Source organism: Protopterus annectens, chromosome 10.part0, assembly GCF_019279795.1.
Source record: "Protopterus annectens isolate FY-2018-M chromosome 10.part0, PAN1.0, whole genome shotgun sequence".
NCBI classification, from domain to species: Eukaryota; Metazoa; Chordata; order Ceratodontiformes; family Protopteridae; genus Protopterus; species Protopterus annectens.
Window position 1 is genome coordinate 999,570,162 of NC_056744.1, and position 13,880 is coordinate 999,584,041.

A 13,880-nucleotide genomic window follows, 5' to 3' on the forward strand; every position below is an offset into this window, starting at 1 on the left:
GCTTATTCATCATGCATTTGCACTGGTTCATTTACAGTACATATAAAGGGAGTAGAGAAGCCAAAGTGGCCTTAATTTAAACTGAATGAGTATCTTGCCATGTATTACTTAGCGAAATAAAGGGTGGTAGCTTTGTTTAATTACACACTAACAGCAGGATTAAAATGATGTGGCCTTGGGAATATAGTTCTGGTAACCTCATTGAGACAGTTCAGGTAATAAGAAAGAAAAGCAGATGCAAACTAAAAACCTGAGGTAGATGCAGTAGCTGCAGATATGCTAAAGAGTGAATCAGATCTGGGTCTGGGTTATAAGGGGGTAGTTATGATGCCTGACAGTATTCTGTATAGACAACCCAAGGAAACAGTGGGTTTAGAGGTAGTTCAGACAACGTATAAGATGATGGGAATGATGTCATACTGAAAAAGCCCTAATGTGCAACTTCCTATGTCTTATGAAAACAAAGGCAAAGAAAGAGAGAAAGATAAAAGTCATACAATGAATTGTTAAAAAATGACACATGAACTACATACAATGCTTTGTTAAAAGACTGAAATCTCATGTGGTCTTGCTTTTCTGTAGATGTTAATAACAGTCCAAGGCAGTTTGTCTGATCAATAAAACATCTGTCAACAAAGGAAGCAGCCCTCTGCATTAGTAAGACATCTAGGGAGATGTCACCATCTGTATTGATCAAAGTGCTGTGACCAGACAGACATTACAATGTATAGGCCAAATGAAATGAGGTCAGTCCAGCTATATTCAGCAATGTGTCATGACCACAAACATTAATCCCTAATGTTAAACACCTTTGTACCAGATTGTATAAATGGCTAAACACATATCTTTGAAAGTTTTGTTAACTTTCACTGAGGTTTAGTGACCTCGTAAATATAATAACTAGGGAGGTACAAAAGTAAACCCTTCACATAAGGGTGTAAGGGGCTTCAAATTCACATAAAAGTTTTTTTAACTTTTGGTCATGCTGTCTAAACTAAATGGTCTTTGACAGAGTTGTCAGTGATGAAACAAGCACATTCTTCTTTTCAAATGTAAAAAAAAAGAATTTTATTGTTGTTTAATGACTTACTTATTATTATTTGTAGTACCACAGTATGGATGCCATTATGGCCATCTTTACCTTAATATTATACATTAATTACTGGAGTGCTATTTTGGGCTTGCATTATTTTTAGACTTTCAGAACCTGCTGGCATACTCATTTTTATAGCTTTCAGTTAAGATTACTTATAACATTTGGACTGCTTGAAACTGATGGCATATGTTGCAGCATGCAGTCATGATCTTAGATGATTTTTGGACATGATAAATATGAGGGCAGACAAAATGTGAGCAGTGGAGGAGAAGGTACAATAAGTAAATCATTCCATCATTCTGTTATCCGAGTCAAACTCACCCTTATTACAGGTGAAAATAACACTGCTGAAAAATAGCAACATTTCAAATGTGGTATTAATTAATTTGAAAAACAGCAGTGTTTCATCTAGAGTGTTGCAGTTTGGTACAATGGATTAAGACTATGAGCGCTAACCTGTACTGCTGAGTTTGATTCTGTCAGTGTCCATTTGCTAAATAGGTAATGCTCTGGGTCTTCCCCGATAGCTGGCACTGGTGATCAGGGTGCTTACTTGCTTATTAAAACTTGAGTACTTAGAAAATGGAATATATACTGCCCAGCCACAAAACAGTCAATTTTCTAGCAATCCATAATTAACAAACATGCAGTATTTTCCCAGTTTGGAGTACAGTGTACTTGCACAGTGTCTGCCTTTATATTTCAGCATAGCAAACACCATACATAGTGAATAACATTTATTTGTTAAATGTGTGCAGGGACTGGTCTGATGAAGCTTTTCAGTCATGAACTGGTAAATTAAAACACCGGATCAAAATAGAATAACATACTGACCATCTGTTTTATTCATCAAAGTTTAAAATGGACATTGATTATGTTTATTTGTTCACTACCTTAAACGTCCTTTGTTTGCTTACCTCATATCTACAACAGCAGATAATGCAGTGCACCTCCATAACTCCGGTTGTGTCTGCATCATTATACTGAATTGAAAGTTGCTGTTTTTCTGTTTATTTTTTATTTGAAATACAGCAGTTTGTGATGGTTGCATGAATTTATTCTACTACAGAGCTGTAATGAAAAATTATTTGGGGGGGTATTATACCCTTACTATTACCCACTAAATAATTGGTAGTTTTCTCCCATTTTCCCCATAGTTTCTGTATAGTATGTAACAGCACCTTATTTTATTTCTGTTTCCTTACTTTGTCATGCGAGTTGAAACACTGCTTTTTTTTCTTTGCATGTCTGTCTTGAAGCAGTACCCATGTAATACTATCATACTTAGGTTTTGTTTTGAAAGTAGATTTGCCAGAATGGGTCATGAGTAAAATTAGTCTGTTATCAACTTGCCTACCAGGTTTGCCAAAAATAGATGAATGCATATTTGTAAGTGATAAATTAACTGTTTCCCAGCTAGTGCTAACCAAGATATTGGAAAGCTTTCCCCTTAAATATTTAGTTTACTAAAGAAAGCGAAAAAACATTTCTCTAAACTCCACCTCATATTTATGGATTTATCATTGTAATAAGAGTAGCAGTCAAGAACTGAGTTTCTTTTTAAGATTCAGTAGTTAAAACAAGAAATACTCCTTCGCAAAATGTAACTATTTTTTATAATTTCTTTTTTTTTTGGGGGGGGGGGTTATAGGGCTAACACAACAAAGCTTATAATGTAGCAGTTATTAAACAAGAAGTGAATAGTGTTTTATTTTAACAAAGATCATTGTTGTTTTGGTATCATTTCACATAAAGCAAATCTGTGAGTTTCTATGGCTGGTGAAATCTTTGCTAGTACTTTTCTACTACTACTTTATGTTTTTGTTAATTCTGTGTTCATTTGCCATTTACCAAAAGAATACATTATGCATTTTGCCGAAATGCAGCTGCTGTTATAGGCACAGAGGTGAATTAATAAAAAGATAGACAGAAAGTGTGTGGAGGGGAAATTGAAATGGGAACAGAAGTTTAAGCCTTCCCCATCTGCTGTGGATTACATTCCTTTTTTTTTTTAGGGGGTGCATCTCCACCAGGGTACTTCTAACGTTAAAGACTACAGCCACAGTCATTTTGCTTGCTGGAAGCACTACATTTTCTGACTGCTCATTTTTTGTTTTGTTTTGTTTTGCTATCTTCAGAGTCCAAACTAATCTCATAATTTTCATGTGTCTTTACTTGTGTAGTATCTTTTAGATAATGTTTATGACTTGGTACTATGATATACTTTCTACCATGCTTGATGCATTTTGATAATGTGGGCCCCTTATTTTCTACAGGTTGAGAGGATTGCCGAAACATGGAAGTTTCACGCCTTGAAGAAAGGAAGCGGCGCCCCATTCCATCTGTTCAAGAGACGAATAGGCACACTTTCCAGAGATCACCACAAATACCTTGACCTGTATTATAAATGAAAGACTGGGGGTCAGACTTCAGCAGCTGGTACTCAGACGTGTCTCACTGCTTTTCAGAAAAGATCAGGCATGACGCGTTAGCTGTGGTATCCATAAGGGTTAAATAAATGGCATATTTAAAGGGACTTGTAAAGGTATTGACAGACAGGTCAGATTTTCTGATGAAGTGAGTTGTTAAAGCAATCCATAGTGTGGAGGAGGCAATGAATATTGTACTGCAGAAGCTAAATGAATGTGAATATAGTAATGCTGTTGTCACGGAAGATTTCATGGCTGTCTCCTACAGCATTAAGTGTGTATGTCCTTGACAGACTGCATGCATGATTGTGGATTGCTAGTGACAACAAAAGGATACATAGATTATTTTCCTCACTTAACTAATTGTGCTAGTGAGCTGATAACTGCTGACCTTTTTTTTTTTTAAATTGACTGGCCTCATGGAGACTGCAGACACGTGCTGCTCCTGGAAAAATATAGGCTAAGAGTTACTGACTCTTTATATACTGATCCTAATTCGATGGTTATTACAATATATGAGACAGACATGCCCAGTACTTTTGCCTTTGAGACTCGTTTCATGCATCACTTATCTTGTGGGCAGACTTTGTGTAACTGGACTTTGGATTCAAAATACCAGAATTGCTCTTTCATGGTCACCAAAATGTTAGGGGTAAACGATTGAACTTGACTTTGTTTCAGTAACTAGAAGCATTATCAGAGCTGACTGTTCCTGGCAAACTGACAGGTTTTGCTCTGCTTCTGAGAAAAGATCCCTCTTTCCTCCAAAAGAACACACATTTGATTAGGATTTCAAAGAGCATTGCTTTCCTTTAAGAATTGGTGCCACTGAAATGCAAGTTTGTTGCAAGTCGCTGATAACCAATAAACCCCAAACCAAGGGCAAGAGAAACACATCTACTTGGTGCCTCATATTTAAACAGACTTTCCTAAACTTACCATATGAATTCCTATTCTTGCTATTTTTTTAATTATTCATTTAATATTGATAACCGAAATGTAATTTAAAGTATGCTGTCACTGCATATTTCCTGCAGTAAAGCTTTCAGACATAATGTAAAAATAACTGTGATATAACAGGATAAGTTATACCACATGGTGCCAATATAAATGCAGAACAAACAAGTTTATTTTATTATTTAGTAGAGATGGACATCTGAGCATATATAAAAGCCACATTCATTTTATTCTTTTTTGTTGGATGTTTTTTTCTGTTGTTGTTGTGTCTTTCGGCTTTTCCCGGTTAGGGGTTGCCACAGTGGAACTCCAGTCCGCTAATGATTGGCAGTTGATTTTTACGTGCCGAGTTGCCAGCCCTGACGCACAATCTTCAATGAAGGTACGCCCATTCACGCATGTCTCCACACAGAAGATACTCTAGCTGAGAGTCGAACCGGACAGTGTCTTACTGTGAGGCAACAACACTACCGCAGCACCACCACCGCGGATATTTTTCTGTAAACTACCAAAATTATTTTTCATTTTGTTCTGGTTCATCCTATAGTACATCCTATGTAGTCCCTCCTAGAATCTAGAACATCTAAGTAAACAAATAAATAAATTAGTGCATTACCAAAGAACAAAACATTACTATTGTTTTAATACGAGTCATCCATTACTTTTTATCAAGGAGATGCTGCTGCTTTTATTCTTGGTAATGACAAAATGGTTACTGCATTTTGCAGCTGCATTACTGAGGACATTACAAATCTGTCTCTATTCCCCTCCTTGTGTTTTTCAGTATGAAAAGACACAGCACTGCTGTTTCATTTGTCCATTTCAAGTTAGTTAAATACAAAGTTGTCATTAGTGAGCTCACGGTTTTTTGATGGAGGATCAAAGATTATGACTGCTGTGTGCCTGAGAGTGGCTGCTGATAATACTGCACATAAAAATTACACATGAATAATCTTCTGCTAAGTAGAGACCAATTTAGTAAAAATCTTTTCATAAAAAACTAAATTAATGAACCTTGGAAAGTTCTTTGACAGGCCCCACAGACCCCTTACTTAATATACCATCTCTCAGTATAATATGACCTATGGGGAAGTTAAGAAATTTCACTGAAATTGTCGATTGTTTTAGCTAGACTCAACAGATTTTACAAACACTGGTAAGAGACAAATTTAAAGGTGGTGCACAGGACATAAAATCCATAAACTGTACTGGTCCCCTTTATAGGTTAGTCCTTGTTACCCGTGCTAAAAAATGTTTGCAGCAATGTTATATTCTGCGTGGTATTCTTTACAAACATACTTTTTAAGTGTAAACAGTACGAATTTTGTGGTGGAGAAATAACAATCATGTTTATCTAGGCCTGATCCAGAATGGGATTATCCAAGTTAACTTCTTTAAAATGACAAAATATTTGAAATACTGCTGACAGAATCAATGTATAAAAAAAGAAAGAAAGAAAGACATGTCAGCCAGTGAAGTTCAGAAACCTTTTTTTGTTGTTCACTTAGCACTGCACAATGTCATAGTCCACAACTGATTGAACATGCATGACCAAAAGGCGGCTCCTGCTGTTTGTTGGTGAAGACATTCAAGCCACATTTGTGGCCAAAGAAAAGGATCACACATGCTGTTTTATTTTTGCAGAAAAACCCTTCAGCTGGACAAAAAGAGCAGACAGTGCAAGATATGTTTTCATTAATTTGCCTGATGAAGGACATTGCTATGGGATTCAGAAAGATGATGCAGTTGTCTCAGCTAGCCCACCTCTGTTTACTTTATTTGTGTAACAAGGCCAAATGCTAATTAAGAATAGATGTGTCAGGGAAATAGCTGAGGATACAGCTTATTAATTGTCCGGCTAATGGCTACATCAGTGACAGAGAGAAGAGCTCATAGTACTTTGCTTAGGCCACAGGGAAATTGAAGTGATACTAGTGTGTTTGTCATGCCAGTGCCTCTGTGGTGCTCTGTGTGATCCTGTGGACAGTGCAGCAGCAAGAAGGAAAGCTGATGTGAAAGCCTTAAATGTCCCTTATGCATGCATGCTCATCTGTTTTTTGACCAAAATAATAGTATAAAATGGAAATACAGGAAAGTGATGAAAAGGGGGAAAGGAAGCAGAAGGTAGAACATGAGGTGAAAAGTCAAGAAATGAGCTGAATGCAAGAGGGGTAAGGGAATTTTTTTGTGAATCAAGTGCCCATTTTATATATTGACAGGATAAGCTGAAGAAGGTAAAAGGGTTAGAACAAATAGCAGGAGCACACAATTAGAGATAGAAGACAGACAAGACTGACAGGGAAGGTGCTGATAGAATGCAAGTACAGTGGAAAATTAGACATCAGACACACAGAGGAAAGACAATGGTGATGGGGAGAATTGAACAACAGCCAGAACAGGCATAAACATAAAAGGAAGGGGAACTTTAGGTTGTTGGATAGGATGTGGTGTGCAGCTGCAGTCCATACCAGCAGCAACCCAGTGGGAGCTTAGTCATCATCCTGGACTGGCTCTGATCATAGTGCCACTGTGGGGCAGGGATGCATGTCAATGAGCATTGTAGTTAGAAAGACAAACTACCACTGAAAATGTTGTGTAATGCCACAATAAACAAGCAAGGGATGAGAACAGAACCTGTAGCCATCAACATATGCAGTGCTTAAGTCAAAGGAACAAGCTGCTGAGGCACCTGCACAATCTGCCTGAATCTTGCAGTCAAACATGCACTAACATCATCAGTCCAGGCAGATTGATAAAGTAGTTGTGTGAAATTGTACCAATCACATGGAGACTGCAGCTCATAGACAGTGTAGTACGGTAAATATGACAAGCTTAAAAGTCAACTGCCAGTGACTTTAAAATGGTCTGCTAAGGGGAGGACTGAACTCACTGCGAGCATAAGACAATAACAGCAGCACCTTAACACTTTGAGATACATATATACATATATGCTCCCAGAAGCATTCACTAACAGAAATTTATAGCATCAGCCATCCATAGTGCTGTTGGTCAATACTGATCATACAGTACTGCATAAATCAGGGGTAAACAGCTCTCATTTATGCAGAACACTCCCTATATGGACAGTTGCATTCTGTAAAATAACAAGGAAAATAATTTTCCTGAACTATTAGGGCAATAATTACATCCTAGCATTTCTGTTGCAGCTACATTAAACAATTAGCTTTGTACCTGAAACATCTTAACATTAGAGGATAGATCGCAAACAACTCACATTTTACAACACTGACTTTGTTTGTAGGGTAAAGATTGAGCTACAAAATCATGTGGTTTCAAAAATAAAGTACCACATTGAACACCTGATAAGATGTAACTCTGTGCTTAACCCCATATCTACTCTTACTACAGCTATAAGAACTGACAGAATTGCTAACATGTATATGCCTGCCTGTAACATATATCCTCACCCCAGTGCTCTCTGAGGAACTCCAGCCTTCTGTTGTGCAGTTATACATTTTCTGCAATTGCTTTGCAGGCTGAGGAGAAAGAAATGGGATGGCATTAGCAATTTGCATGGCAAACACTGACATCTACTTGAGCTGGTTGTGGTTCAGGTGGATGTAAAAGATCCTATTGCACCTATCAAAAGGAATAGGGGAAGATCCTAATGCCAAGGCCAAATTTCCCTTAGTAGTGTAAATACCACATCAGGTCTCCCCTGCAAAAAGGCTACTAGCCTGGTGGGACTAACTTGGTCAACAAAGGATAGCTACATAAATAAATAAATAATTTTGCATGTAGCAGTAAGCTAGGGATTGCTTACATACATAGGTGGTGGGTGTACCATCACCTTGACCTTCCATTGGCCTGAGAAGTCAGGATTACATCTCCTAAAGTCACAGTAATGGTGACAACTTTGTTCCCCATTACGAGGGATTCCAGTGGTATGTGACAAGACCAAGCTGTTCCACTCCTCTGCTTTACCTTGACGACCTTCATATCTGTCATTCAGAACCATAGGTGGCTCTGTAGCATAATGCATTGGCCTTCTAGTGACTGCAGGAATAATTTAAAGTTTCAGAGTTTAAGTCCCAGCAGAGTCGAAAATTTGGGTTTGAGGGTTGGCATAATGATTGAGGCATTTATCTTACAGACAGAAGGTACAGAATCTGATTCTTACCTTTAAGGGAAATTGGCTAGGCTTAAAATGTACTGCAAGTGCAGCTAGCCTAGTACTTACCTATGAATATGCAAGCCTTGCTCTGTAGTGTTAATACAGCAGGTGGTAGAATATTTTTGTTTCCTCAACACACCATCTTTCACCATCCTGAGCATATCTAAACAATCCTACCTTGGTTTGTGACTTACTCTGGAGTTGACTGGTAATAGAAGTTTTATTTGAATTTATATATTATTTGTTATCACTGTTTTTCACTGTTTGTAGGTAGGAAGGGATAGCTTGTTAACAAGACTTACTTTGATTCATATTTTGTTTTTACCTTTAATTTCACTGTTTGTTGTTAGAAAGGGATAGTTTTTAGGCAGGCAAGCTCTAGCCACCCCAAGGGGCCTAAACAGCTATACATTTACACAGACTGCAGAGAGGAAAATCCTGAGCATATATAAACTTTCCTAACTTGGTTTGCGATTTATTGCTCTGTACTGTTAAAAAGAAATGCGGCTGCGAGCAGTAATGAAGGAATTACAACTTTTGTCTGGCTTGCAGAACTTGTATGGTCAGAACAACTTTACTGTACTTACTTTAGTATTTAGTTGTATATTGTTCATGTAATTTTTTGTCATAGAACTTGATTTAAGTTCTCTTTGAATTCTGTGGTTACTGATTTTGATTTCTTTTACAATATTTTATTCATTTGAGTATGGATTCCTTAAATGAGTATGCAATTAATGATTTGCTAATGCACATATATCTTGAACAGTGTAATAAATGCTATACATATTTAAAAGTAATAGCTGATAACACTGGTGATCTGTGTTCCTTGTGTCAAAAGTTGGATGATTTCCTTACAATTGTTAGACGTAAATATATGCTTAATGATGATGATTGCACTTGTGCAATTGGCATGGCTTGGAGAACTGTTGTTTCACATATTAATGACTGGACTGGAGAAGTAAATAATGTTAGGCAAAGAACAACTAGAACACATTCTGGAAATGATGCATCTGTTGTCTGCAAAGATAATTCAACTCCTATGAAATAAGACAATGCCCCTGACAACTTTGGAATTCTGGATGCAAGTATTCAGCAATATTAGGATCCAGTTTGTTTTAAAGGAAACAAAAGAGAAAGGAAGGAAGAATTTCACAACAAATAAGGAAGAAAAAGAAAATGACTAATGACTGTAAAGGGAAGTGAATACTTACTAAAAAGGACACTGCTTTGTTATGTAAGACAAAGGTTACAGGGAATGATAATATTTTTCTATCTGAAAACCTTCAGTCTACAGAAAAAGGCATTTTTCCAAAAGAGAAGCTAGGAAAAAAAGAGGCAAGGGGCAGGTTACAAAAAAGGAATCAAAATTGGACATGGAAGGATTGAAGAACATTAGTATAAGAAAAAAGAAGAGAAAGACAAATGTTGACTACATGGCTCAAGCTGTGGATTTACAATACCAGCTGGATAAGAATTTAATACAAAATGAAAACAGTGGGTTAATAAGACAAATGGTGATGAAGATCTATCCTTCATAACAATTGATAGAGCAGATATTATTGTATCAGAAGCTGAAGATTCTTCAGAGCTGGCAAGCAAATATATTCTTGTAACTGGAGAATCAATTATTAGAGGAACTCATACTTATATTTGCAGAGAAGATAATGAACATTGAATAGTGTTATGCTTGCCAGGATCCAATATTGAAGATGCGAGACAAGCCTTGGAATGCCTTAATGTAAGGAAGTATGGATGTGTTTTTACTCATGTCGGTATAAATGACGTCATCCGGAAGGATTCTCTGACTGTTAGTAGGGACTGACAGCCCTCTAAGATAGTATAGCTTGTACTGGTATTAGGATGTATTTTTCACAAATCACCTATAGAAAGGATAGTCATGTCACTGTGATTAAGAAGATTTTTTTGTGTAAATACCTACATGGAAAAAATGTACTGTTTTAAAAAATGGAAATGTATAAATCATCCAAGACTAGTTTTGGGCAGACATGTTCAGACAGGATGGCGTGCATTGGTCAAGATCATGGGAAGAAAATTTTTGCAGCAGATATTTTGCAAAATTTGACAAACACTAGGCAGTTTTTTTGCCAGGTCAAAAATTTAACATTTCACAGATAGCAACATTTGATGCATCTCTGATGGTTGTTAATGCTAGGAGCATTAATAATAAAGTTTTTTAATTGGAAAATGTGCTACATTCCCACAAAATTGATGTTGTTATTGTTTGTGAAACATGGTTAAAGAACAATGACTGGGAAACAGTTCTGTCAGGATATAAATGTTTTTACTGTAACAGACACTCAAAAATGAGATGGAGGTGTTATAATAGGGATTAAAGATAGTTATGAGACCTGTGATTACCACATGTTCAATGATAACACCATCACTAAAGACTGTGTAACTGTGACAATAAAGAAAACCCTGAAACATATAACAGTTGTTGGAATGTATAGACCACCAAAGTCAAATGCAGATGACCTAGAGGAATTCATACATTTCTTGCATGAAACACAGGAGGGAAGAATATTTTTAGCTGGGGACTTAAATTTACCAGAAACAGACTGGAATAATATTGATTCAACATTAGTAAGGAAATAATTCACAACGTATATTCAGGAACAACAGTTGCTTTAGATTGTAAAAAAAAAAAAAACTACCAAGGGACGGAATATACTATACATTGTTTGTGTTACTAAAGAAATTACTGTTAATTCAAAGTCAAGTTTTATCACCATTCACGTGCAGTGGTCATGGGATTATAAAGATTAATTTGTTGCTAGATAATTCTGCCAAACTGAAATGTAAACCGATGCACAGAAGGTTAATTACAGATTATATGGAAGCAAAACAGTCACTGTGTAAAACTAACTGGAGTAAGGTGTTCAGTGGAAAAAACGCAGATGGAATGTGGAAAGTTTTGAAAGAGAAATTGTTTGAGTGCAAAAAATAAAAATAAAAAAAATGTTTAACATCAGGATCTACGCATATGTCAGGGGGATATATTTCCATAAGAACAAGATGTCTGATTAAGGTGAGAGACAAAAAATATAAGAAATGGAAGAGAGGTTGAACTACAACTTTGAAAACTAAAATAAACAAGCTGGACAAACAGATCATGCATAGTGTGAGACAAGATCAAGAACATTTTCAAGAAAGTTTATATAAAGATATTGAGCATAATAGGAAACCTTTTTATAGATGCATATGATATGGAAGGAGTATAGACACACAAATTGATAAACTGTGTGCAGATTCTAAAATTTATTCTCAGACACAACAGATTATAGATATATTTACAAAATCTTATGCAAAACAGTTTGGCTCCACAAAAGGTGTCATAAGTTGTCCTAATGACACCCAGGTAACCCTAGATACTAGAATCAAATTACATTTTAACTGAAAAAGAACTGCACAGACTGTATCCAAAGAAAGCACAGGGAGGAGACTGAATTAGTAACAATGACATGGGAACACCAGCAAGAACTTTTGGTACCATTATGTTTATTATTCACTAGGTCATATAAATATGGGGAGATTCCCTAAGATTGGAGACATGCACTTATTAAACCTGTCTTTAAGGGAAAGGGAAGTAGGACAAACCCAGAGTCATATAGACCCTTAAGTCTACTTTCATGTTGTGGAAAATAATGGAGAAGGTAATAATGGATAAGTTGTTGTCAGAACTGGATAGGTTGGGACTTGAAACCATATAGCACCATGCATATGTTGAAAATAGATCTATTACCACCTGTAACATGATGTTCTATAACAATATAATAACAGCTATGAATGAAAAATTGTGCTGTGATGTAATTTATATAGATTTAACTTCAGCATTTAACAGGGTCATACACAAAACACTGATCAGTAAATTAGTACAACTAGGTATTGATGAACTCTTGATAAGATGGATAGCTGCATGGCTTACAAAAAGGACATGGCAAGTATCATACAGCAACTGGACAGGTGAAATCCTTGGTTACAGTCAGGGTGTCCCAGAGGTCTCTATCAAAGGCCCTTATTTAACTTACTGATGACGCAGTGGTGCAGCGGTAGTGTTGTCGCCTCACAGCAAGAGGTTCTCTGGTTCAATTCTCGGCTGGGGTGCCTTCTGTGTGGAGTCTGCATGTCCTCCCAGCGTTAGTGTGGGTTTCCTGTGGGTGCTCTGGTTTCCTCCTACGTTACAAAGACATGCACCTGGAGCATTTCTCCCCGGGCCTCTGCTGAAAATTGGCTTTGTTCCAAGTCGGACTTTCCCGGTTAACAAATGTTAAATAAATAAATAAAATTAAATACTTGTTTAGATTGTATCTTTCAGACCTACCTTTTTCATATGAGGTGTTCTATAGTCAGATGACCTGAAATTGGGTAAACTGATTACATGTGTTACAGATAAGGCATATCTGCAAAATAACTTGACTAAATTGACCATTTGTCTACAGGAGAATAATATGCTGATAAATACATCAAAACTAAGCATATGAGATTTGGGAGACATAAACTGAAGGGTGAATATTTAATACAGCACACAGTGATTGAAACTGTAGACTCATTTAAGGACTGGGTAAATGGATAGACTCAGGTATGATTTTTTCCTAGTCATATCAACCAACTGGCTAATGATAGTTATAGAACTATAGGTTGTATAAAAAGATTTATAAAGTCTAGGAAATCAAACATGATGAAGTCATTGTTTATTAGTTACATTAGACCCAAACTTGAGTATGGAATAAAAATATGGAAACCCTATAAGAAAACAAGCAAGAGTAAACTGGAAAGAGTACGGCGGAAATATACCAGGGGCATACATGCATATGAAAATTTAAGTTATTATGAAAGACTAAAATATCTGAACTTGTACAGTGTCTATCATAGAGATCTAAGAGGATATCTTATTCAGACATATAGGGCATTTAGAGACAACTACCTCTGTTTGGGGTTATCAAAAAGTGCCAGAGAATCATCAGACAACCTATGTAGAAGATTCTATAAGAATGAGAAGTGTACTAACTGGTTCTCTGACAAAGCAGCTGATGCATGGAACAGACTACCAAATTACATTAAAGCAGCAGTCTCCAACCTTTTTTGCAACAAGGCCGGTATTATGTAAGACATTTTTCCATGGACCGGCCATCGTGTGGTGCACATAATAAAGTGCATATTTGTTTATTTACTTATTTATTTGGCATTTGTTTAACAAGGAGACCCAAGTGGACTAGAAGTCCATTTTCAGCTGCGCCCCAGG

At 36.6% G+C, this 13,880-nt stretch overlaps 1 protein-coding gene across 1 annotated transcript in view; it reads left to right on the plus strand.

The window, feature by feature from the left end:
- Window positions 1-4,712, plus strand: part of BTBD19 (BTB domain containing 19) — a 907,757-nt gene extending 903,045 nt beyond the window's left edge. Inside the window, exon 7 of the mRNA XM_044086828.1 lies at window positions 3,373-4,712. Coding sequence (XP_043942763.1) covers window positions 3,373-3,507 — 135 coding nt within the window. The 3' untranslated portion in view covers window positions 3,508-4,712. The remainder of the gene's footprint in view (window positions 1-3,372) is intronic.
- The last annotated feature ends 9,168 nt before the right edge of the window (window positions 4,713-13,880 follow it).